Source organism: Acanthochromis polyacanthus, chromosome 1, assembly GCF_021347895.1.
Source record: "Acanthochromis polyacanthus isolate Apoly-LR-REF ecotype Palm Island chromosome 1, KAUST_Apoly_ChrSc, whole genome shotgun sequence".
NCBI classification, from domain to species: Eukaryota; Metazoa; Chordata; class Actinopteri; family Pomacentridae; genus Acanthochromis; species Acanthochromis polyacanthus.
The window spans coordinates 54,418,619-54,444,706 of NC_067113.1; the positions used below are offsets into that span (position 1 = coordinate 54,418,619).

General features: G+C 40.9%; 1 protein-coding gene across 3 annotated transcripts in view; it reads left to right on the plus strand.

Annotated features, from left to right (window-relative positions):
- The window catches only part of apaf1 (apoptotic peptidase activating factor 1), a 56,082-nt gene that overhangs the window by 603 nt on the left and 29,391 nt on the right, over nucleotides 1-26,088 (plus strand). Inside the window, exons 2-25 of one of the 3 annotated variants that reach the window (XM_051952762.1) lie at nucleotides 420-601; nucleotides 1,759-1,948; nucleotides 2,238-2,435; nucleotides 2,737-2,926; nucleotides 5,147-5,259; nucleotides 5,356-5,487; nucleotides 6,719-6,957; nucleotides 7,104-7,271; nucleotides 7,484-7,615; nucleotides 8,031-8,144; nucleotides 8,902-9,086; nucleotides 9,771-9,897; nucleotides 10,381-10,506; nucleotides 11,090-11,230; nucleotides 11,352-11,477; nucleotides 11,906-12,052; nucleotides 13,502-13,630; nucleotides 13,806-13,931; nucleotides 15,603-15,722; nucleotides 15,893-16,018; nucleotides 20,345-20,470; nucleotides 22,576-22,707; nucleotides 22,793-22,918; nucleotides 24,713-24,838. In XM_051952762.1, the coding sequence (XP_051808722.1) occupies nucleotides 458-601; nucleotides 1,759-1,948; nucleotides 2,238-2,435; nucleotides 2,737-2,926; nucleotides 5,147-5,259; nucleotides 5,356-5,487; nucleotides 6,719-6,957; nucleotides 7,104-7,271; nucleotides 7,484-7,615; nucleotides 8,031-8,144; nucleotides 8,902-9,086; nucleotides 9,771-9,897; nucleotides 10,381-10,506; nucleotides 11,090-11,230; nucleotides 11,352-11,477; nucleotides 11,906-12,052; nucleotides 13,502-13,630; nucleotides 13,806-13,931; nucleotides 15,603-15,722; nucleotides 15,893-16,018; nucleotides 20,345-20,470; nucleotides 22,576-22,707; nucleotides 22,793-22,918; nucleotides 24,713-24,838 (3,483 nt within the window). In that variant the 5' untranslated portion in view covers nucleotides 420-457. Of the gene's footprint in view, nucleotides 1-419; nucleotides 602-1,682; nucleotides 1,949-2,237; nucleotides 2,436-2,736; nucleotides 2,927-5,146; nucleotides 5,260-5,355; nucleotides 5,488-6,718; nucleotides 6,958-7,103; nucleotides 7,272-7,483; nucleotides 7,616-8,030; nucleotides 8,145-8,901; nucleotides 9,087-9,745; nucleotides 9,898-10,380; nucleotides 10,507-11,089; nucleotides 11,231-11,351; nucleotides 11,478-11,905; nucleotides 12,053-13,501; nucleotides 13,631-13,805; nucleotides 13,932-15,602; nucleotides 15,723-15,892; nucleotides 16,019-20,344; nucleotides 20,471-22,575; nucleotides 22,708-22,792; nucleotides 22,919-24,712; nucleotides 24,839-26,088 lie in introns of those variants that run through there. The other 2 variants (XM_051952773.1, XM_051952777.1) reach the window with 2 other exon arrangements.

A 26,088-nucleotide genomic window follows, 5' to 3' on the forward strand; every position in this document is an offset into this window, starting at 1 on the left:
TTAATGTTGAAACTACCAATTATTTTCAGCATAATGTAATTTGACTGTTACTGTGTTATTTTATGGATTAATGAGGAAATCCTCATTACAGCTACTCATTAGAATTTCTCACAGCCTCAGGTAAAGTGCTTTAACAGCTGTTTTTACAGGGTAATGTTAAAATGATTGCAGATTAACTATAAACAAATTTCTTTCATTTTTTTCATCAAAAAAATTAAATTTCAAGCATTTTGAGAGTAATTTTAACCTTTTCACTAAAACGGCAAATGGTAGAGATGTCTATAGTGGCATTGCAATTAATAGAGTAGGTGACATGCAAACAAATTACACTTCCATCAGCAGATCAAGTCCACATTTTTGTCATTATATGCTGAAAAGAGGCACAATATGAAGCCTTTCATGTTCTCCATCGATTGCAGTACATCAAGATCTTGCATGGTTGGTGAGTTGTGCAGAGATGGCGCTGGAGGAAGGGGCACGGAGCTGTCTGCTGCGCTTTCGCCACAGACTGGAGCAGGACATCAAGCCCTCATACCTGATGGACCACATGATCAGTGATGGTGTGATGACTGTGGATGAGGAGGAGAAGATCAGGACTAAGGTGAGGTTATGCAGAAGATGGGAGAACAATGAAACCTATATTATTCTTGTGTCATGTAGTTTTTATTCTTCCTGCAGACTTCTAGTTTAGCTTTTTTCTTGAGTTTCGCGACACCTTGCCCTCCTTTCCTCCTGTTATCTTTTACATGTACCGAGTAACCCTGCCTCCACCTTTGTTTACTTGTTCATGTCATGTATTTGTTTTCCTCTATTATATGTGCATGGCATAAAGTTGATCAACTTCCTTTTTTCAACTTCTCCTCACAGATAGCTTTTTTTTTTTTTTTAACTTGCATCTCACTGGAGGAATTTAAAGATTTGTCAGCAGCACATTTTGCTCTGGTTTCTTTCTTAGGGAGACATGAACAGAAGGCTTATTGGCTGTTGTAGAAAGTGAAGTAGCAGCATCACCAATATGTGTGCTAAAATTCCTTCATAATTCTTTAAATTAGCTCCAAGATTCCAGGGATGTTCAATCTATTTTCTAGAATAATGTGGTTGTGACCTTTGCATTTCTTACTCTTGAGTGTAACTGCCTGTTTTATTGCTTGTTTTATTGCCTTGCAGAATCCTTAACTGTAAAACACAGACTCTCTCCATGATATGTTTAAAGGTCCAGGCAATGTGTATGATTTAGATGGGATCTGTTGGTAGAAATAGAATTTAATATTCATAATTCTTTTTTCATTTATGTAGAAACATCTAAAAATAACAGCAGATGTGTTTTATTTGCCTTAGAACTAAGCCTCTATATTTACTTTATATTTAAAACACACTAACCAAACACTGTCATACAGAGGGCCTTAAACATTTTTCACGTTTTTAGCGTCCAAAATATGTAATTGTACATGGGCGGGCAAGAAAGGTAAGGGGTATTCAGTTGGCTGCAACATGCGGCCTCACCACTAGATGCTGCCAAGACCTACACATGTTCCTTTCATATCTGGAATATCATTGGTTTACATGATTCAAGTAAGATTGCAGACTTATATCATAATCTTTGAAATAATATATCTGCATTTGTGGTTTGATATTTAGGACTTTTTCCAAACTTTCTCTGCCATCATGCAATGTTTCATCAGCTCATATGTGAACTTTCAAAATAGCAGCATGTCCAAACCATAGTCCTCACCTCATCTCATACATTTCTCTCTCCAGCCCACCAGGAAGGATCAGTCTGCAGCCCTGCTGGAGCTCTTGTTGATGAAAGACAACCGTGCCTACATCTCTTTCTACAACTCCCTGGTCAAGGAATCATATGACGATTTGGCAGATCTGCTCCGTGAAGACCTACCGAGCGTCTTATGTGATGCGCATAAGAGCTCCTCCGATAGCTCTACATCTTATGGTGGGATGTGGGAAGCTGTGGGTGGAGAGAGTGGAGGTTTGGATGGCTGCGCTGTCAGTGTGTGGGAGTCCATGAGTGTTAGGGGAAAAAAAAAAGTAATGTGAAGACACTGCTTTTTGTGTGGGTGATGCTTTGGTTACAAGGTCAATCGATATTCTTTCAAACACAATTTCCTTCTTGTTATTAAAATCCTTGATGTCTTCTTCCGCGTGTTCAAAATTCTGCAGTAATTCACAGTTGATATGTTTGTGCAGTGTTTATGTCAAGCCCCTTCTGGTTTGTCTAACAGTCCAGACGGTGCTTAGTGAAGGCGGAGTGCCACAGAGGCCGGTTGTGTTTGTCAGCAGACCAGAGCTGGTGAACCGGGTCAGAGAGAAACTTTACAGACTCCAAAAGGACCCCGGCTGGGTCACTATCTTCGGCATGGCTGGTTCGGGCAAATCTGTCCTTGCTGCTGAGGCTGTCCGACACCACGGACTCATCGAAGGTGAATATCATTTGACTGACTCTACCGAAGCACTAATTATCAGCACTGATTTTAAAATAAATGAATCAAAGAATTCCGAAAAGAATACTTGTAATAAACTTGGACTGATGTACTTTGTGTATCTTGCAAAGTATCATAGATCACTAATGGACTGAATTATTTAGGTAGATAGTGTTTCGTTGGAATTAATGAGCCATGAAATGACAAAGTGTTAACACTAAAGTGTGAGAGTGTAGCGTCAAACTTGATTACCTAACAAATACTTCTCTGACTTCAGTCGTGTTCTTTGCTATGTCTCCAGAGTGTTTTCCTGGAGGTATCCACTGGCTGGCCATTGGTCAACTGGAAAAACCAGACCTGCTGGTGAAAATGCAGTCATTGTGTTTTCGCCTGGAGCAGAGCCTGGATCCCCAGACCCTCTCCAGGCCCCCCAACTCTCTGGATGAAGCCAAGGAGCGTCTGCGCTTCCTCATGCTGCGCAGATATCCCAGGTCACCGCTTGAGATGATCATGATCTGATTTGTGCATTTTTTAATATATATATAGATAGATTTTGTTCTTGTACAGTCTGCTGTCAAGTGCAGTTGCAAAACTGAGACTCAAGGAAATAGTTGATTTTGGCATGAAATAGCTCCATTGTTATATTTAAAGTAATTAATATATTAAAAAATATAATTCATCGCTTTACTGAGAACGGTCAGTAATATTATTTATGTAGACAAATACACTCAAACATATAAATCTTATTTTTTAAATGCCAAGATGAATGAAGACACAAAAAGAAATCATGAGATTGTTAAGGATAACTAACCAAAACAGATGAAATATTAGGCAACAAACAATTTAATCAAATATCGATGTAAAAAATAAGTAGAAGGGATTTAAAATTTCAGGAAACTTACAGTGGTATGCAAAAGTTTGGGCACCCATGATAGTTTTCAAGATTTTCTTTTTTTAAGTCATTGGTTTTTCGGATCAGCAATTTCAGTTAAATGTATCATATAGCAGACGAACACAGTGATATATGAGGAGTGAAATGAAGTTTACAGGATGTACAAAAAGTGTGCAATAACTATTTAAACAAAAGTAGGCAGGTGCATAAATTTGGGCACCCTTGTTGTTTTATTGATTTGAACACCTTTAGCACTAATTATTGGAACACAAAATTTGTTTGGTAAGCTCATTGACCCTTGACCTGCATACACAGGTGGAGCCAATCATGAGAAAGGGTGTTTAAGGTGGCCAATTGCAAGTTGTTCCTCTTTGCATGTTCTCTGAAGAGTGGCAACATGGGAGCCTCAAAACAACAGTCAAATGACCTGAAAGCAAAGGTTGTTCAACATCATGGTTTAGGGGGAGGATACAAAAAAAGCTAGCTCAGAGATTTCAGCTGTCAGTTTCCACTGTGAGGAACATAGTGAGGAAATGGAAGACCACAGGTACAGTTCTAGTTAAGGCCCGGAGTGGCAGGCCGAGAAAAATGTCAGATAAGCAGAGGTGAAGGATGGTGAGAACGGTCAAACTCAACCCACAGACCAGCTCCAAAGACCTACAGCATGATCTTGGTGCAGATGGTGTCACTGGGCATCGTTCCACTATTCAGCACACTTTGCACAAGGGGATGCTGTATGTGAGAGTGATGCGGAAGAAGCCTTTTCTGCACACATGCCACAAACAGTCACTTGAGGTATGCTAAAGCACATTTGGACAAGCCAGCTTCATTTTGGAATAAGGTGCTGTGGACTGATGAAACTAAAATTGAGTTATTTGGACATAACAAGGGGCGGTATGCATGGCGGATGAAGAACACTAGCCTAGCCGCGCTAGACAACCCACGGCAACGAATTTAATTCTCTGCCGGGGTGGGTCTAGTTACCCTCCATAAGGCTCGAGGTTGGATGCTCCTAAAACTGGCCAGACGAATCACCATGAAGTGTAGAGTCAGAAGGCGGGCGTAACTAAGTGACGACAGAGGCGCGACGATTCTGACAGAAACAACCGGAAACAACTAGCCTAGCCGCGCTAGACAACCCACGGCAACAAATTTAATTCTCTGCCAGGGTCGACAACAAAAACGACAACAGTCGTTGAGCTACATTAGCACGACTCTGAATAATCTTTCTGTTAACATGTCTGTAATATACTTGAGCTTCACCCATTGACTGTATAAATAAGGCTTCACCGAACTACCGCATCCTCTGATTTCTGATGCTCTAGGAGCATATTCGTTGCGCTGATTGGTTGTATATCTACCCAATTGCTGCAGAGTGATTTGATAGACAACCTTTTAGCCCGCCTCCCTCCCTGTCGAGCGTGCCTAGACCCTTGTGCCTTCAGAACATGGGTCTAGCGTGGCTAGGCTAGAAGAACACAGCATTCCAAGACCAACACTTGCTACCCACAGTAAAACTTGGTGGTGGTTCCATCATGCTGTGGGGCTGTGTGGCCAGTGCAGGTACTGGCAATCTTGTTAAAGTTGAAGGTCGCATGGATTCCAGTCAGTATCACCAGATTCTTGCCAACAATGTTCAAGAATCAGTGAGAAAGTTGAAGTTGCGCCGGGGCTAGATACTTCAACAAGACAACGACCCTAAACACTGCTCAAATTCTACTAAGGCATCCATGCAGAGGAACAAGTACAACGTTCTGGAATGGCCATTGGTAAACATATTTTTCCTTATTTTTTTCTTTCTGTTTTTCTTTTTTTTTAGGTCTCTGCTGATTTTGGATGACATCTGGGATAGCACAGTGCTGAAGGCGTTCGATATCCACTGTCGGATTCTTCTAACCACCAGAAACAGAAGCCTGACTGACTCTGTTAGCGGTATAAATGAACCGTTTTGTGGTTATTTTGCTTTACACTGAAGCATACAGTTGTGGCTAAAATTGTCTGCGCTGCATCTTTTCTTTTATGTTGTAGGTGCTAAATATGAGGTGGGAGTGCAAAGTGGTCTGGATGAAAGCAAGGGGCTGGAGATTCTTGCTCTGTACACTAAAATGAAGCCTCATGGACTACCTGAGGAGGCTCGCAGCATCGTTAGAGAATGTAAAGGTCTGTAAACTGACATGTACTGTAATGCAAAAAGATTGGTGATGCAAACAAAGATCCAAATTCAGTCTGTATTTACTAGAATTGGTGATTTGAACACTCATCCCCTTGATTTAGTTGTATATTTTATTTAATTTGTAATTATAAACATTTGAACTCAGCAGTTTCTGGGAATTTTTTGCTCCTTTAGCATTTTTACTCTCTGTGAACTCAGTTTAAAGTTCTGCACTTCTATGGAAACAGGGCATGACTAGAAGTAGAAATAACTCAGAAATGTCTTTTGTGCAATATGAGATAGTTAGAATGCCATAAATCATGAAAAAATGACACTTGAATTTCTTTACTTATCTCATTACTGGTTCTAAACACAGCCTGCAGTTCAGCCCAGTTAAGCCACGAGTCCCAGAATTTTTGTCATGCAACTGTTTTTCTGAGTCAATAATGGCTTCATAATGGGAGCAAGGAGTAGATCATTTTTTATTCTTTTTAGTTATGTATTTTTTACAGAATTGGGTAATTGCAAATGCTAAATCTTGACAATTTTTTTAAAAGACAGATGGAAAATAAAGATTTTAAGTTTGATTAAGTTTTCTGACCGATTAGCACGTCACAGATAAGTACCAGCGAAAAATCAGTAGTCCAAGGGTTCTTTATATACGCTCAACAAAAATATAAACGCAACACTTTTGTTTTTGCTCCCATTTTTTATGAGATGAACTCAAAGATCTGAAACTTTTTCCACATACACCATATCACCATTTCTCTCAAATATTGTTCACAAATCTGTCTAAATCTGTGACAGTGAGCACTTCTCCTTTGCTGAGATAATCCATCCCACCTCACAGGTGTGCCATATCAAGATGCTGATTGGACACCATGATTAGTGCACAGGTGTGCCTTAGACTGCCCACAATAAAAGGCCTTGGTTTATAACAAATTTGGTTTATCCACCTGGCATGCCAACTAAGCTTTTCCTCATTTATATATATATATATATATATATATATATATGAACATATATATTTTTTTACAGTTTGTGGCTCTGTTCATTGGTGTCATTTTGGTGATTTTTAATAGTTATTGAAAAATCTATCATGCCTTATTTTCATTGGTGGATGAAAATAACTGTCTGATAGTCTTGCGCTATATGCAGTTTCAAATTTTATTGTTTTATGATCATGCTTTTTCTTATAAATTGTACACAAAATTTCTGCTTCTTTTTGCTCCATGCCAGGCTCCCCTCTGGTGGTGTCTCTGATTGGGGCTTTGCTCAAAGACAAACCCAACCGTTGGTGCTACTACCTCCGCCAGCTGCAGCAGAAACAGTTCAAGCGTATTCGGAAGTCCTCATCTTACGACTACGATGCTCTGGATCAGGCGATGGCTGCTAGTATTGAGGTCCTACCTGATGAACATCGAGAACTCTACAAGGACTTAACCGTGCTGGAGAAGGACATCAAAATCCCTGCTAAGGTTTGACTACACATCTGAGACGCTTCTATCGGATGATCCCTGTCTTGTATTCCTCAACATATACATTCTATTGCTTTTAGTGGTTCAGTCGTTGAATGTGGTGAATTGTTATCGGTTCTTATGGTCGAAGTTGTTTCCTCTCCCAGGTGCTATCTGTTCTGTGGGATCTGGAGCCAGAGGAGGTGGAGGACATTCTCCAGGAGTTTGTGGACAAGTCTCTGCTTTTTGTGGACAGTCACCATAAACCCTACCTGTACTACCTTCATGACCTCCAGCTAGACTTCCTGGTGGAGCAGAATCGAACCCAGCTCGAAGTCAGTCAACCTTAGAAGAACTTTCAGAATTCAGTCAATTAAGCAAGAAGGCTAAAAAGGCTATGTTAGCTGATTTGTTCCATTTGTTTTTCTTCAGCTGTAGCATAATCAAAAAAGCTATAATTAAAACATAATACTTATTAATTGTCCATGTTTTTTTCTAGTGCTTTACCACAAAATGCATCTATAAAATATGTTTGTGTGCGTTTCAGAGCCTTCACAGTAAGGTGGTGCGTCAGTATCAGCAGCACTACAGAGATGGTCCTCCTACCTCCGGAGATGAAGAATGTCTCTACTGGATCAGATTTTTGACCTACCACATGGCCAAAGCCGGCCTGTCACAGGTAGAACACAGACTTACAGAGAAACGAGCGAATTCAATGTTTTCACTTACTGACTTTTCAGTAGAATCATAAATCCTTTTGCAACTATTCTCCAAAAATCGGTCATTTATGATTAAATCTCGATTTTAAACAAAATTAGCTGTGAAAGGTTTTTGTTTTTGTTTTAGGAATGTTAATCTGATCTGATATAAACGAGTGAAAAACATTTGATTACAACAGTCACGATTGTTCATAGTTTCCATTTTATTACATGTATCGATCTGGGGAAAATGTTCTTATTGATTGATGAAGTTCATTTAATTCATATTGCACAGTCACTGTACATGAAGGAGAATTGATGGCAGGGTGTTATTTCTTTAGTCTCTTTTTCCCTTTTGCTGACTGTGTCTCTTTATCTGCCGGTGTCTCTGTCTAGGATCTCTACTCCCTCATGTTCTCTCTGGACTGGGTCAGCACCAAATCCCAGATAATGGGTCCAGCTCACCTCATCAATGACTATGTGGAGTATGGATCCATTCTGGACAAGGAGGTCAGCAGATGTAAAGCTTTTTGTGAAAAATAGCAAATCTATGTGGGTTTCTCACTCATTTTCAACCATCACAAGATGGAACAAATGACAGAGGGTGAAGATGCTGCTCATTCGGCTTCATTAAAATGTGAACTGTGCTCTTGAATGAGTCCATCCTGAGGGAAAATACAAGTCTAGAAGTCCATCTGTCTTCCTCTGTTTTTGCCCCCCCCCACCCGTGAAACTTTGTGAATTAAATAAAGCGCGAACCTCAATTATGTTCCCCCAAGTTGTTTTTGATTATCTCATTTACAAAGACGAGTTTATTGTCCTTCCATGTTTCGGTTGTCCCCTGCTCCCTTTCCAATTTTCTTCATTGCAAGAACGCAGATTTGATAAGTGGCAAATGGTTTATTAGGCACAAGCGGGGAAGCATGGAGCTGTGATGCGTGACTCCCACATCAGTTTTAGGAGGACGTGCAAAATAAAAAGGCTCTGAAATTTCTGAGGCAGTAGAAATTTATTATTTTTTCACCAAAGTAACAATTTAATCTTGTCTCATGTGTCAGCGGTAATTTTCAGGTAATGTTTTTTTCATCCTTTCTTGGAAAAATTGATGGGTGCAGAAATAGGATGAATATAATTTTCACAAAATTATGTTTTTAGATGAAATTATTTAAAGATTAAACTTTGATCATTGTAATAATGAGAAACTGGTTGTTGTTTGTGATTTACAGCATGCAGTGGACTGAAATGTTTGTGTTTTCTGACCTCTCAGAACAGTGAAGTGCGAAGTCAGTTCCAGGAGTTCCTGTCTCAAAATGGCCACCAGCTGGAGGAGCGTCCTTTCCCTGATGTTGTGCAGCTCGCTCTGTCTCAGCCACACAACTCTGAGGTTTATCGACAAGCTCGGCTTCAAGCTCAGAACCGAACCCGCACTGGGAAACTCTACTTTGACCTCGTGTACGAAATCAAGCATTTCTAGCAAAGTACTCTTAAAAAATGTCAAAATCATGTTGTTTTAACCCTCCTGTTGTCCTTATTTACGGACACCAAAAAATATTGTTTCCTGTCTGAAAAAAAAATTCAGCAAAAAATCCTCAAATTTCTGAAAATTTGCAAAACTTTTAAGAAAATTCCAATAATTCCTTAAAAGTTTCCCAAAATTTGTCAAGAAAATTCTTGTGAATATTTTCAAAAAATGAGTAAAAATCTTCCAAAAAAAATCGTAGAAATGTCTAAAATGATTACATATATATCAGCAAGTCTTCTAATATTATCTTAAGAACATTCACAAAAAAATCAACCAAAATCCAGCTGATTCCTCTGGATTTTGGTTGATTTTTATTTTTGGTGAATGTTCCTAAACGCTTTTTTTTTTTAACATTTCCTTTTTTCCACCAAAAATTGTTCAAACATTTCCCAAAAATGTGGACATCAGAAGTTTCACTGTGAAAACATGTATTTTTTCCTCATTTTCAAACTTTAAAACTGGTCAATTTGACCCGCAGGATGACACGAGGGTTAAGCTTGTTGTACGTCTAAGGATCACTTGGGTTTTGTGTTGTAGTATACGGTGACACCTTATGAACATTAGACCCAGTGTGACCCAGTTTTGGCAGTTTTTTGTGGTTATTTTTTGTGCAGGAAAAAGAGCGGTGTAGAGAATCTGTCCCGTTTGGTGATCCACCCCCATCAGGGCTCTATCTACTCTGCCTGCTTCTCTCATGATGGAACCAAAATTGCCTCTTGTGGAGCAAGCAAGACCCTCAAGGTAGCCATGCAGTCAGTGCAAGTTTTTATGTGTAGAGTCATGAAGGCCAAGCAGTTTCCATGGAGACAAACTGGTGGAAAATCTAAAAAATAATTCACTTCAGAAGTCTGTATAAATAGAAGGACAACATTGCTGTTCTGTAGACTGTACCTGTTTCAATTATAAGGCCTGAAGTGTGCAGGTACCTTATGTGATCATTTATTTTTTATGGATAATCTGCAAATTTTTACATTTTTACACAAACAGTGTTAAATCTGCAAGATTTTTAACAGAAATAATAGCAAAAGAAAAAATCATTAAGAGGTTCTTCATTCTAAAACTCTCCAGTTTAACAGTAGATTTTCAGAAATCCCTGAAATCTGAAGCTGCTTTTTGTTGCACAGCTGCAAGAACGGTAAAGCTGTGGCTCCACTGAGCAACTTAGTGCTTTTACTGCAGTTATGAATTCCCTTTTACCTACTGTCATTGTATCTGTGTGCTCAGGTTTTTAGAAGCACCTCAGGTGAGAAGCTCACAGAGATCCAGGCCCATGATGATGAAGTGCTTTGTTGTGCCTTCTCCCCTGATGACCATCTCCTAGCAACCTGCTCCACTGACAAGAAAATCAAGGTAAGCAGTCCACGGGTCCTTTATCAGCAGCTTTATGGCAGCAACAACAATCACGTAAAATAGCACAACATGACGTGTGTTAACCCTCTGGGCACGTTTTTCACAGCTTTATAAAGTCCTGCACCTCTGTTGAAACAGCATAACCATGACTAGAAGTATCTTCAGTATGACACGAGTATAATGGAATATATTGCGAAGAATTCTAAAAGTAAAATTCAGTTTCTTTAATTTTTTTTGATGTAAAATATTTTCTCAACTTCCCCAAAGTGTGAAAAATACAAACTTAACTCTACATAATACAGATACTTTACTATTTAGCAGCCATATTTGTTTCCTAACCACTATATGTAAACACAGCCTGCAGTTCAATTAACAGATGGACAATAAAGTCATTTTGATGAAATATCTGAATTTTGCACCTAAATTTGGATCTCTTTAAGGGCGATTCTGATAAATGGTGTAATTTTTGTGGTTTCTATTTTAATTTTTTGAAAGGCAACATGTCTTTCAAAGCCATAGACAGCTTTGGGTTCAGCATTTTTTTTCAGTCATTTTATCAGAATTCTTGTCTTGCGTCTTTCAGGTGTGGAGCGCAGAGCGAGCCATGCTGCTGCGCGTTTTTGAGGAGGAGCATGAGGAGCAGATCAACCACTGTCAGTTCACCAACACAATAAAGCGCCTCCTGCTGGCCACCTGCTCCAACGACGACTACATGAATGTTAAGGTATGTGCATGTTTTGCATCCACAAACCCTTCCAGCGTGTGCTTTTTATTTACTTACTTTTTTGACTCATTCTCTTTATTTTTCACTTTCTATCTCACACTGTATGTCTTTATTTCTGTAGTTGTGGAACCTCAACAAGCCTTCCTCCCAGAACACCATGTTCGGCCACTTTGCGCCCGTCAGCCACTGCTGTTTCTCCCCCGATGACAGTTATTTGTCCACTTCCTCCAACGATGGTACCGTAAAGGTGACTGCTATTAAACTCAATACTTGTAAAGCTGTCTTTTCCAAAGGCAATGCACATAAAAGCTGTACAGGATTCACATAGGTTGGGTTCACTCTGACATATTTACTGTTATTTGTAACATTAGTGCAAGTTTTCCACTCCAGACTTTTAAGAAAGTCAACGGATCAATTGATTGCTGGAGCGTCATTTGACAAAGAGAAAAGTAAAGAAAGTAAACAAACATCTTCTGTGACTATCTTTATTCTACATATGAAAATAATAGGCTCTAGGTATGACGATTAATTTGTCCAGAACAAATCTAAATATATTCATAAATACACCACAAATAACATTATACCCAGGTTTATATGATGCTTTGAGACTGCACTACTTTTAGAACATATTCTTTCATCTTGTGAATGTTTTCGTGTCTTCCTGCATATGTGCAGCTATTTCAGGTGTCGTCCGCCAACGAGTGGAAGACGATCAATGTGAGGGACTTGGTTGCAGAGAACGATGAAGAAGTCCTCGTCAAGTGCAGCACCTGGACCGGAGATGGGAAGCGTGTCATATGCGCTGTTAGAAATGCTGTTTTGGTGAGCATTTAGCACTGAAAATAAAACCTCTAGATAGAAGTGAGCGAGTGTGTATATTTAATTAGTGGCCACTCTTAGTTTTTCTTTTTTATGCCGTGCTGTTATTTTGTGGGTTAATTGTTTGATAGATTGGGTCGGATTTGCCTTGAATGTCGATCATGATCTCACATGTCTCAGATAAAAATCCAACAGCTTACTTGGTTCGTCCTCGCTGCCTTTGTTGCTCTTGTGTTGTTTCACTGAAGGCGACAGGAATGAGTCTGTTTGTCTTCTTGGGAGTCTAAAGAGTGTGTGTCCTGGTTATAAATGTGTGCAGCCCCTCCTTTCTTGAGGTTTTCCAAAATCAGTCAGTCTTGTCCTGTAATCAGTCTGTCTGTGTCCTCTATGTCTTCATTCGTCTGTATTCTGGCCTACAACCCAAACACTGCAGAGATGTCTGAGCTTGTTTGTTTGGCCTCAAGGAGAGGAGAAAGGAGAACCGTAAAGTCACAGATTTGCTTTAGATTTTAATTTACAGGCACAGGATGATATGTTTTCATTGTACACCCCCAAAGGTTTGTTTGAGGTCTTTTAGGAACAGCATTGCCATTTCATAATTTGTCCACCAGAGAACATTTACACATTTGCTGCTTGTTGTAAAAATGTCAGCAAGGACATTGATGCAGGATTTTTATCTCTGTCCTGATATTGTTATAGGTCTCGAATATCTGGGGTTGGTCAGGCTTTAATATGTAGTCTATATTTACTGTATTAACCCTTTGAACTCTAGTAGTTTGTGGGTTGTTTGATCATGTCACATTTTTACCCACCGTGTTCTCATTTTTCACTGCAGTATAAAGTCCTGTGTCTCCATGGAAACACTAAAACCATGGCTAGAAGTAGACAAAACTCTTTAGTGCACTATTTTTCATGTTCCCACAGGTGTTATCAAGACTCTACATACTATAGAGTTGTTATTTTATAAGTTACATAGTCCGTCACAACTGAATAATTAATGGCTTCTTGTTTACACCAAGGAGCACAGAATGTTTCGCTTTTTACAAAATGTTTCTCTATGGTTATTAATATGATAGATTTTTGGCATTTTTTTTAAAAATGAGACAAGTAAAATAAATTTTTTTTTGGAGTAGTAATATTGTTCTGGCACATCTACACGTCATGAATGCTTAATTGTTGGACTGTCAGAAAGTTTAAAATTCAGCGATTTATTTTGTTTTTTTTCTAGTTTTTGGTTCAGGTTTTTTTTTTTTTTTTTTGAAGATAATATGCCTTTGAAGTCTGCTGGAGTGTTTGGGCTTTCATAGTGTTAAAGAATAAGTGAACTGAAATGAAGTAAAATGTAAATTATTTGTCATAAGTTACTGCAGCATTCGTGGGAGCATTTTAAATATGTTCAGACCAAACACGAAGGCAGAATAGACACTGATTTGTTGTTTTCCTGTTTCAAAGGTGTTTGATGTGGAGACATCAGACATGTTGTTGGAGATCAGGACCAGTCGTCTAAGCACGGTGCAGTATTGTGACGCCTGTCCTACCACTAACCTGCTGGCCATTGCGTTTTCAAACTATACTGTGGAGGTAAACAAACGCACATGAGGTTTTATTATGCTGAAAAGAGACGCATAGAAATAATTTTTATGTGAAAAATTGTAACTTTTTCATGCTGTCCTCCTCTCTTTCTCCCTCGTTTCATGCTCATCTTGTCTATGAACTGTGGCGAAATGCTTTGTGTGTGTCTGTGTGTGTCCTCCAGCTGTGGGATCTTGAGGCCAATAAGAAGATGGCTGACTGCAGTGGTCACCTCAGTTGGGTTCAACGTGTCCAGTTTTCTCCCGACGGGTCGCAGCTGCTCTCCTGCTCTGATGACCAGACTGTGAGGGTGAGTGTGTGTGATGACTCTACATCAGACCACCAGCTTGTGGACATACTGTCAGTACTGTTCTAATTACCTCTTCCGACAGTAAAACCAAAGTCATGCAATCATTGAACATCATACATCCACTAATTGCAGTCTGTTTCCTCCTGCCAGCTGTTAGGATTGCTATCTTAATGAGGAATGCTCAGGGATTGCACTGTCGCTACACTTTAAAAATCATCTTCATGTTGTGTGAATGACAGCAATGTGTATTAATAATTTAGAGCACAATATAAATGAAGAATTACAACTTACAAAAGCTGAGAAATTGGGAGTTTTATGCAGCAGTGGCTTGACTTGCTCGAGGCTTTTCTCTCTGTTATTGAAGAAATATAAACAAGATTGTTTAGAACTGTTTGCCTAGACTTTCCATTCCTCTAAACACAGCAATATGTGCTGTAAATAGTGCGATAACCACATGATATAAAATCTCTCTGCAGATTTCAGAGAGCATTCAGGTTAGGCTTTCAAGGTGGTGTTTGCAGCTATTACAGTTGCTATTACCAGAACAGTAAAATGTAGTTTATTTTAAGTTGATATAAATACACTGGCCATAATAGTTTAAATTAGACAGATACGTTTTTGCAGGTTCAGTTTTGATACTAATTATTAATAGTAAGTGATGCAAATGTCGAATATCAGATCTGAAAATTGGCCAGAATGATGATTAATCGACCCCTAGTCTAAATGACAAACTTGAGCTGCAACGGGGCGTTTAACACTACTTATGATCACTTTATTTACCCAAATTTGCAGTAGTATTTTTGTGGCCAAAAAATAATCTGTGAGCACTTTTTTAAAAATTGAAATTACAGACTTCTCTGTTAAGATGGCTTCACCTCACTGCTTACTTTATAACAACAAAAACCAGCCTTAACTGAGCAACACGAATTGTGTGTAAACTCCCAAAAATGAGCGAAGAGTTGGTATGTGATTGTATCTGAGGTGGGCCACACAAACTTCTCTCTCCTGGGATGGCACCTACCCATCACGCAAATCTACCACACCCATAAATATGCAGAACTTTAAGAGTTAACAGAGTTTAAATGGGTGAGCTATGTGGAAACTCAGTGCATTTACAGTTTTCTTTACCGGCAAACTTGACTATAGAAACCAAAAAGTTTTTTTGTACCAGGCTGTAAACATTATTTCTTTGCTTGTGCAAATGGAAATGTAAAGTTGAACATTCAACATGGGGTCTTTGGGGATTGACTCACTTTTGGAGGCAGCCTCAAGTAGCCATCTGAGGTGCTGCAGTTTAAAGTACGTCTGCGTGTTTCACCTTTCAGTCCTAAAGGTTCCTGCTTGGACAGTCTGGAGAAAAGATTGGTTAAACTGACCTGTCTTGTCAATCGTGTCCAATTAAAAAAGGACCTACCCTGGAAGAGATAAGGATGTTACCAGCATTCTTAAATGTGTGTATTTGAGTTGTCAGACTTTAAAATGAACCTTGGTTTGAACTAACAGACAGACATTAATGACTTCCTTACTAACAGGGCCAAATTGTTCACAGTTGTTGTTAGAAGTCATTCAGGAGAACCAACATGAGATATGTGAAATTCATTTCTTTGCTCTTTCTCTGTAAGTTTCATGTCCTCCTCGGGCTTCACATGTCTTGCGCTTGTTGTTTTGCAGCTGTGGGAGACTAATAAGGTTCACACGTCCTCCGCAATCTGCCTGAAGAGAGATTCTGACGTTCTGTTCAATGGTGAAGAGATCGTAGTGTCAGCTGCAGACAACTGCAACAGACTGCAGGTGAGATGCAAGAAAATTTTATACAAAAACAATGTGGGCTGCTTGTTTGAAGCAGGAATATGAAGCTGACGTGTTTGCTTTTCTTTGAGTGTGTGTGCTCAAGTGCAGACATGTTACGTTGCTATTGTACGTGCATGTCAGGTTGTGATAAAAACGTGTGTGTGTGTTAGGTGCGTGATGGCAGAACGGGATCAGTGCTGTTCCAGTCAGAGGAGAAGTCATCCAGGATAAGGTGTACCTGTATGTGCAGGCATCCCTCAGCTGTGGTCCTGGGCCAAGAGGACGGCACTGTGCAGGTAGAAACCACACAGTCTGAATGTATGACAGAACTGTAAAGCTGTAAACTGTTGGACACTTCATTTCAGCGACTAAATCAAAAGAACAGAGTATTTCAGTTACTATAAAAAAGGGGGGGGGGGGGGGGATGCTCTGGGAAGTCATGAGACATTTTTTGTCTCAGCACACATTATCTGCATAATAATCTATAGTGAAAGCAATCTTCAGTTGCAGCCCTAATTCATTTCACTGCTACATATAATTACTTTTTTTAGTAAGTGGGAGAATTATCCAAGTCAGTCTGCCATTAGTGTGTGTTATCTGCCTGAAAGAATAGCTTGACATTTTGGGAAATGGATGAAAAGAGCTCTACTTCTCTAATATGTTTTTTTTAAAGATGAAACTGTGAGGGTAAAATTTACTTAGCTTTAATCCGCTACCGGTGCCACTTAAGCTGCTAACTAACATGTTATATCTCATTAACTAATCCATGCAAGAACAGAAATGTAAATCCAATAAGTTTTGCTTCTTTTCTGGAGTGTCGGCATTAGACCGGGCCAGGTTAGCACTTTCTCACTGCTGCCAGTCTTCATGCTAAGCTAATCTAATTGTCCCATGGCTCCAGCTTTGTTTGACGGGCAGACTGGAGTAAGGGTATTTCCCAAAATGGTGAACTGTTTCTGCTGTTTATTCACATTTTTCCTCTGAACTTTGGCATCTTTTCTGGAAATTTCCAATCATCTTCGAATGGTTTTAGCTGTGAATACGCAAAGAAACAAGCGTATTTCTGCAATTATTACTGAAACTTCTCACTTTAGTTTGTGTGAGTAAAGACGAGCTTGTTGTGCGACTGTGTAAATATCTGTTCCACACTGCTGTAGGAGGTGTTTTTCAGCCCATGTTGAGTCATGAGATCTGACATTAGCCCTGTCACCCTGCTTTATCTGTTCTGTCAGCTGTACTTCAGGTCAGCTCCAAACACCTCTTTCATCTCCTTTTCCCTTCACCAGTTTCAGTTTTGTCTCCCTTTTTACCTGTGATTTGTATTCTCAACACTCTACACTGCTGCTCTGTTGCTGTATTTCACATCTCTGTCACACACTTCTTTTTTTTTTTTTTTTTTTCCCCCTCTTTTGTTTAGTTTATCTCTCGTCCTCCTTTGTTCTGTGTCGCTCTGTGCTCTCCTTGCTCCCCATCTCTTTGTCTTGGTGATGAATTGTTTTAGGCAGGGAATGAGATACTAGTCCGCTTTGTCTCACGTGTGTGTTTTCTTAACGTGTCTATTGCTTTTTATGCATATACTGCAAAGTTAGAGGACACCCCCTCCCCTCAAAGTTACTGTCCCATAATAAAACACAAACACTTACTCAAGCAGAGTCCCCAGACACATCAGTGCTGTGGCCAGGCCAGCGTCCTCCAGCAGAGAGCACCTCTAATTAATTAAAAGGTCCTACAGCCTTAATGGATACAGAGTTAATGATTTTAATTACAGCTCTTCTCTGGACCCCTGTGTCCTTCTCTTTTTTGCTACTGACCCCAGAGATATGAGAGGGAAGGATTATTGCAGCCAGCACTTAAAGCAGAACCGAAGATTAGAGATCAGAGTTCTTAAACGAAGAGAAGATAAAAGAAGTACTGGGAAAATGACTGATAACTCCAGTAGATGTACATAAAAAATAAATGCATTTGAGATTTTCCTGTGTAGCAACGAAACTTCTTTTTCTATTAGTTGCCCTAGAATTTAGCTTTGAACTCAGAAAATCCCAAGTAAGTCAGATTTTTTTTTTTTTTTTTTTTTTTTTTGCTGTTTTTAAGCAAATAGAGCCTGAACAATAATGGATGTTTGGGGCCGGTGACTGCTAAACATACCAATATTGATCTACAGATATCTATTAATTGGCAGGGTTGGAGTGTTTACTAGCTTTCCAACAATATGTTATAAACTAGTTGGCACCTCACCATGAAGACACTTCTCAAAAACATCTAAGATATGATGTGGGTACATTTTTAGTGCTTTGAATGCTCCTTGGCAGTTTTTTTTTTCTTGGCAGTTGTGGTCCCCTGTACTAACACCAGGTGGAGCTCTGTGACAAAGTCCATGTGCCTCGGACTACTGCAGTGCATTTTTTTCTTCCATCATCCTGACTTATTTATAACCAGTGTACTGGCAGAAAATTACTAATATCCCATCAGTTGGTGTCAGCCTGAGATGCCGGCTTTGTTATGCTAATGTGAAAAGTTGACAACTCTGTAAAGGATGTGCAGGACAGAACAGAAAGTCACTGTGTGTTTCTTTATGGCAGAGAAAGTGCTGGTGTGTGTGTTTGTGTGCATTCTGTGTCAGGCATCAGGGCTGACAGCTAGTCATGTACTCAGGATGGTTGGCTGCAGGATCCGGCGTCTGCTGACCTCCTACAGGAGGTTGGTGCTGGCAGTGGCTCTATGCACAGGCAGCGTGCAGGTATGGCAGGGAAAGTGTAAAGTGTTTGTGCTTCAGAGCGTTCCACAATCACTAATTGCTGTTTGCGTGTGTGTGTGTTATTTTGGCTGTTTATTTACTTTTTCAAAGGGCCTTTTAAAGACTAATAATAGAATAGGCACATTGTTGTTATTGTGTGACTCAGTTACATCTCATCATGCAGGACCAGCCTCATTATTGCCCATCTCATTCCTGCACCACTTTTATCCACATTTCTTTGACCTAATATGAGTTCTGCAACCATTCAGGGGCTTGTTTAGTCCCTTTGCGATGGTATTAAAAACAAGTGGTCCCTCATCTTTCCTCTTTACATTTGCCTGGTTTTATATTTGTTTTTGTTTTTTTACCAAATACCCTCAAGGCATTTTCCTTCCTGCACCATCCCAGAAATGCTTGAGCCGGATGTGTAAAGCTGCCAAGGCGTTCTCTCTCTGGCTTTGAAACTTGCGTCTCAATGCGTGGAGCTTGACAAACATGGTTGGGCGTGCCCTGAGGCTTGTTCTGCTCAGACATTTCAACCCTATCCTCGGAGACATAAATATTTTAGCACCTGGTAAAATCCCAAGTGTCGTCGGCCTCTTTCTTTTATACTTCCAAAACTACAGGTGTTGTGCTGGACTGAAGATAATGGTGTTTTCTACTTCTGTAGTTTCATTTGTTCTCTGTGTTGAAGCTCATCTGTGCTCTCCAGTTTTTGCTGTCAGTTATGGATGTACCACTTTAAGTAACTCACGATTTACTGCAAAATTGTAAAGTTGTCACTGGAGCAAGGTTAAATCTGGGTGCTTTGTGGACTCTTTAGAATTTATTCTAGAGTTGCAGTGGAGATACACATGAGATGTGAGGAAAGAGAGCAGCAACATGACATGCAGCGAAGGTCTGGCCGGTCAGGGACTCGGTTGCTGAGGGCATTTGTGCCCATGTGGTATGTGATCTAATGACTTGGCCATCAGGCTGCCCCAGATCTGGGGATGTTTTTAATTAGAAGAAGAAGAGTGACACAGTTTGGAGCCAAATTCCCCTTTATATTTGTCAACACATTTCACTAAAAACACATATTTCACCCTTATTGAGGAAAAGACAGCAAGTCTGGAGGAATCAGAATGTCTGTTCAAAATTTTATTGCAGTTCCATGAGACCACAGTGGTGAACCACCAATGACATCGCCATTCCAAGAACTGTGGCTAAAAACTTCCTCACTTTGCTGGAGACCTCCATGAAACCATGTTAAACACTTCTGGAAGTCTCCAGGCCACAACGTTCCATCCAGTTGATTTTTTGAGTGCATTCACCAAATCCTATACCTCTCAAAAAACAGTATTGAATATTCTGTCAAGAATTTCTTAAAACACGGTTTAATGCAGAAGCAGCAAGTGAGAACCCACAATGGCATTTTTTAGCAGCTGAATATTTTAAGCATCAAAGCGGTTTTGTTCTGACTCCTCCAGTAATATCTGCCGGACTGTCAGACCTACGGCAGCCCTCCGTGGCCTTGACCAGACTGAGCGGTTGCACTCGTAGCTCACACTTTCCCCCCATCTCTACTTTCTTTTTGATGTGCTTATCACCATCAAGCCAGCAGTGGCGCTTTACTTCCCTCCTTCTTCAAGTGCTCCCTCAAACTGCGACTTTGTGTCAGGAGTTTTTGAGGAAACTTTCCGGGACACTTTTCCTCACTGAGTGAATCTTTCTAAACTCTTAAGACTCGTATGTACATTGTAGATGCAGTATGTGTATCTCATGTGGTTTCTTGGTACACTAGATGTCTTTCTTGTTGCCAAGCGCTGCCTTGGTGTGCTTGAACCATCGTTCTGCCGGTTTACTGGAATATTTATGGTGCTAATGCTGCTTTGTTTCTTCCCTCCAGGTGTTGGAGCTGCCCTCTGGGAAGCTCCTGGCGAATTTATTGGGGCACACTAAGACTGTGCTGCATTGTCAGTTCAGCCAGAACGGCCAAATGCTCATCACGTCCTCTGAGGACACCACCATACGGGTAGGCCGGACTCCTTTCCTCCATCCATTTCGCTCTTTATACTTTAGGTATTCTCCTTCTGCTTGGTGTTTCTGTTCCTTCTCCTCCCATTCATCACTGTGTCCCTCACATTCTTTTCTTCCCTAATTGATGGCGCGTTCTTTCACCTCCTCCTCCACCCTGCATCCCATTTTTCTTCGCTGCTATTGATTACTCTTTCCCCTCCATCGCCATTCCTCACCTTGAATAAAAATGCCTGCTGTGCTGAACCGTTCATCCTCACAGCGTCTCAGGTCTCTGTGGTGTTTTTGCTTCCTCCTACCTGTTACATTCCACCAGCTTCTCTGTCGGCCTCTTCACCTCTCCATCCTTCATCCCCATCTTTTGTCTGCTTCTTTTTGCCTCTCTTCGCCTCAGGCTATGCCACTCTCGATAGCTCTTTATCTCCCTCCTGCTCTTGTGTTGACCGCGCTCAACTATCAATGTTTGTGTGCCAGCATGTGTGTGTATTTCGGGCCGTCACGCTCTGTCAACCACCACCGTTCATGCTCTATTGCTTATTTTCCCTTTCCTCTCCCTCCTCTCATCGCCTCCGTCTCGTTCTTCTTCATCTTTTCTTTTCTCCGACAGACCTGTCCACTGCAGCACTTCTTTCCCTCACCGACAACACAGCACCTTATTCCGTATTCATGCGGCTGCTGCCCAGACCATCCCTATTCTCAGACCATCCGACACTTATTCAGAAACTATTCAGATTCATGCTGTTTGACGTGGGCTTGCTAGGATATGGGAGTGTGTATTTGGGTGTTAGTGCCGACACAGAGTGAATGTAAATAGATCTAATGACACTCATGTTAGTTGGTGATGGAGTCTAACCTTCGGGCTGGTGACAGATTGTATCCAGGGGAAAAGATGCAGCATTGCACGCAGGGTCTTGATTGATAGGATTATCTGGGTGATTGTGTCTGTTCTGCTCTCATCTTTGAGCTCAGTTTCCCTCCTGTTTTTGCTCATTTACCTGCCTGTGCACATAATACACGCACTTTGTAGATAGATGCACTAATCCAGAGCATTAACTATACAGATGCCTTTGGTGCTATCCAGGACACCTGTGTAAAGTATGGAAAAGCAAAAAGGGGCAAAATACATGAAACACTGTCATCTACAGTACAATTAGGTGTGTTTTATAGTTACATTACTGCGCTCAGGAACTTCTTCATATACTACAACCTTGTATACAGGAGACTACACTGCGTCATTTTCTGGTAAATGTTTTGTCTACTAAATTGTTGCGCAAAATAACAGGTCTGTGAGAAGGCAGTTTTTTCATGTACTTTTCAGAACATTTGTCTTTGTTTCTAATAAAACCCATCCTGTTACAATCGGCACATAAGGAAAGGTTGCAGTACTTCTAAACTTTGATTTTATTCTTTTGCCAATTTGGATTTGCCCCCACCGGTGTAGAGATTTGGGGAAAAGCAATAAAAAGACAGAATCACCCATTATGACGATAAGATCCAGGGTGATAAATACTGCAATTTGTCTTTCATATCACTGCTGTAAAACCAAAACTACTTATACTACACATAAGCTTGCTCATAAATGTTGTATTTACAAAAAAAACCCCACTGAACTCCAAAATAATTACGCGGTAGACTATTTTTTTTAAAAACTTTTCAAGCTTACAAAAACTTTTCATGATTAATTGTCATCACACATACTTCTGTATCTCAGTCCCACTTCCAGTGATAACTCTCTGACTTTATGTGGGGTCTTTTGCTTTGTCAGTGTAAGAGATATTGAGAACGGCACATAGTCAGTTAGATGTGGGGATAACAGAACGTTGTCGCGCAGTCTTTCCTGGAAAGCATTCATGGATTTGCACATACTCACATGTGTAAAGAGATAGTGTTGTGTGAAGAAAAAGAGAGTAAAAGATGTAAATTTAAAGCTTGCTAGTCACGACTATGAGTGTTGGCTATTTTGTTAGGGTGTTATAATAATGTCAAACACAGGTGTTGGAAAAGGTGTGCAGGAGAAGGTTTCCAAAGGAATCGAACAAACAGCTTTGCAGTGAAGTAATAAGCACCAGAAGCTAAAAGATTGCTTTCTGTTGCCCCTTGCAGGTGTGGAGGTGGCAATCAGGTGAGTGTAAAGTACTTCAGGGTCACAAGGAGCAAGTCAGATGCTTCTCTCTCCTCTCCAACTCACCCAATGACTCCAGACTGCTGTCCTGGTCCTTCGATGGTACTGTGAAGGTGAAAGTCATGCACATGCACGCCCACGACACATGTACCAGCAGCATGAAATCAAATGGTAAAGTCTGTTTATGCATACTATAAGGTGTGGGACACAGAGACCGGAGAAAAACTGCAGGACATCGAGGCTCATCGAGGAACTATCTTGGGCTGTCATGTCTCACCAGACGGATGCTTCTTTGCCACCACCTCTGCTGACAAGACTGCTAAGGTTCAACACTCACACTCGCACACATACTCATGAGATGAGACACATCTGTTTATGTTTCCAGTAACAACATGACCTATTACACATCAGTTTCTCCTCTCAAAGCTCCCTCTAAACTGATTCCTTGCAGCACATACACATGGATGTGTTGCTATGGGTGATATCTGAGGCTGAAAGTTTCTCCAGTAGGTAGACAAGGGACCTCAGAGATTAGTGTGCGGCAGATGGCCCTGGGCCTGGTGAGTTTGCTGCAGGTCAGTCTGTCCTCCTACATCCATGTCCAGTCTAACTGCAGCCCGCAGCCCTTCTGGCCAACCAGCCTGGCGTGCTGACTGGCCCGCAAGCGACCCACCTCCTTGTCTGGATGCAGCTTTTGCCAGGTTGCCGTTTACCAGCACCACTGCGCTTGACTTTGGCCTGACTTTGACTCACTCAGTAGGCTGTAGATGCAGTTTTCTCCAAGCAGCTTCTAAATCATGGCATTTTACTTCTTCTCCTCCACGGAAAAGTGAACTGTGCGATAAGCTGATCTGCACTGAGACTGCTCTCTGACACTGGCTTCTTTTCATTGTCATTCATTTTTTGTGAATACAGTTGTGGGTTCAGTGGTAGTTTTGTACTTCTCCATCAGTTATTCAGTCATGGAAGACAACGAGTGTTCCTGGGTGTCTAGCATTAGAAACAATTCAAAGTCACACTGTCTGGCATTTGTTAAAGCAGTTGATGAAGAGCCGCTGCCACAAAGTTTCACACGGGAATTTGGATTTAGTCGACACTTACTGTAGAGAACAGGCGCTGGGTCGCCAGCCAACCTGGCTTCTGTCAGTGAACGGCAGTGAGAGAGAATGTGTGTTTTATGGATTTGGCAAAGATCATAATTGAGGTGTGTGTGTGTGTGTTGTGGGGCTGGTTAGCAGCCAGTCACATAGTCCTTGCTCTCCAGACCGAGTAGAGGCTTTGCTAGCTCAAAAAAACATACAAACACTGAAGTCCCTGGTTTCCATCTATCTCGAGGTCAAACCGGAAGGCTTAGCCACGAGTGTCTTTATGGATCACCACAAAAAGAGGGTGGATGGTCCATTCTGCTCATTCCTTTTCCTCCATCTCTTTCTCTCTCCGTCCCCCTTTTTCGTCTGTTCTTTCCTTTTCTCCTGACCTTCAGATGAATTGGACTTTGTGTGCAGACATCGTTAGTCGACTGCCAAATAAAGTGTCTAATTATGAGCCGTGTTATTTTCTGTGCAAACACAGGATGAGACCGGGGTAAGGAAGGGACAAAGAGTGGAAAAGTAGGATGGGAAGAGAAAGGAAGGAGGGGGTATAAAGAGTAGAACAATGGATGAGACTCGGAGATGAAGGGAAAAGTGGGGGAAAAAAAGGAAGACGACAGTAGAGAGAGAGATCACTCATTAACAGATAACAGTGCTGTAACAACATTAGCTCTGCTTTTGGCCCAAATATTTGAGCTCATAAGATCTCTCAGGAGGGGATTACTGGTAAGAGCAGCAGAAATGCAACTTATTGTTCCATTTACCTCTTATAATCAGCATGGAGATAGAGCACACTGTAGATGTCATGCACCTTTTCCACCTGACTCTCGTATTTAGCTGCCCTCTGTTGCAGAAAACGGATGCTTCCTCAGGGTTCTACTTGAATATCTCAGTTCACTGCATTGTGGAAATGAAGTAAATGTTCAATGCACATGCAGATTTTTGTTAGTCAGAATGGATAATTGTATTGCATAATGGATGTACTGGTTTCTGCTTTTCGTTTTTCTAATGTCTTGTTTTTTCTTAGTTGTGGCACTGTGAGTCCTGGCAATGTGCCTACACATTAAATGGTCACCAAGACTGCGTCCGAAGCTGCAGATTCTCGTGGGACAGCCAACGCCTCGCAACAGGAGATGACAACGGAGAGATTCGGGTGTGTGTTCAAAACATTCAGCCTTTTCTTAACCTTAGCAAATTTTGTTTTAGTTGCTAAAGCAGGAATTCAGACTCGTTAGTCTGTCTCTACTGTCGAAAATAAACCATAAAACAGTGCCTAGATGCAAAATGTTGTCATGGAGAGGATGCACAGTAAGAAGACTTATGAGAAAAGGGGGTTGTAAAGAGGAGATGAAAGCATCGAGGCTGGTGTGAGTATCTATATGCAGAAGGCTCGGCTCCATGTTACTAGTATGAGGAGCAGTGACAATGCCTTAAACTGTCTAATTTGCTGCACAACATACAAAAACACAATTACAGGAGTTAGCACTTCTTCCAGAAGTCACCCCCATAATTACATCTCATCACTCATTTAGATAAAGTGCTTACTAATACATCCTGATTGCTGCAGTGCACTGAGGAGGGGTGAGATGAAAGGAAGGAGGCAGGGCTCCTTCTCAGGAGGGGGTGTGGAAGCTGGAGGTGTATGAGAAGCTGGGATGAAGAGAGCAGGAAGAGGAGGAGATGTCTGACAGTGGGAGGTGAAGGAGAGGGCTCAGGCTGCCAAATTGGATCTCCAAGGCTTTGAAAGCCGAGCACAGCTTACACACACACACACACACACACACACACACACACACACACACACACACACACACACACACACACACACACACACACACACACTCTCAATGTAAAGCTTGACTGTGTGAGACGAGAGACGGACACGTGCCATGCAGCCTGCAGTGACAAATGGTTCAGTGTCGGTCAACGAAGGGTTAATGCCCTCCGGTGGCCTCTGAGCTGAACAACTCCATTATTCAGAAATGACCGAATCCATCAGATCCAATTACATAAACTACAGTGAAATCTCACCCGTTTCTATGGAAACAAATGTGAGTCATTCAGCACAAAAGCATGCCAAGTGTTAAATATAGCCGTACATGTGATGTGTCATTGTCAAATGAACATGGCATGTGAACAGTTGCATAACAGCTGCAAGAAACATGATGTGCTGCACAAGGATGATAGGTTCACAAACCATTATTCCATTACATGCAGTATGTCATATGTAGTTTTTTTTTGTGGTCATTTCACACCATCAGTGCTATATCTCATAGAAAACAGTGTTTGCGTTTCTTTGTCACCTGCGTCTTCTTTTGAGGATGAAGCGAGGAGTGGAGCAAAATGGATGCACAAAGTTATCAAACTTTAATGTTGCACTTTGAACAAATTTCTTGCACACCT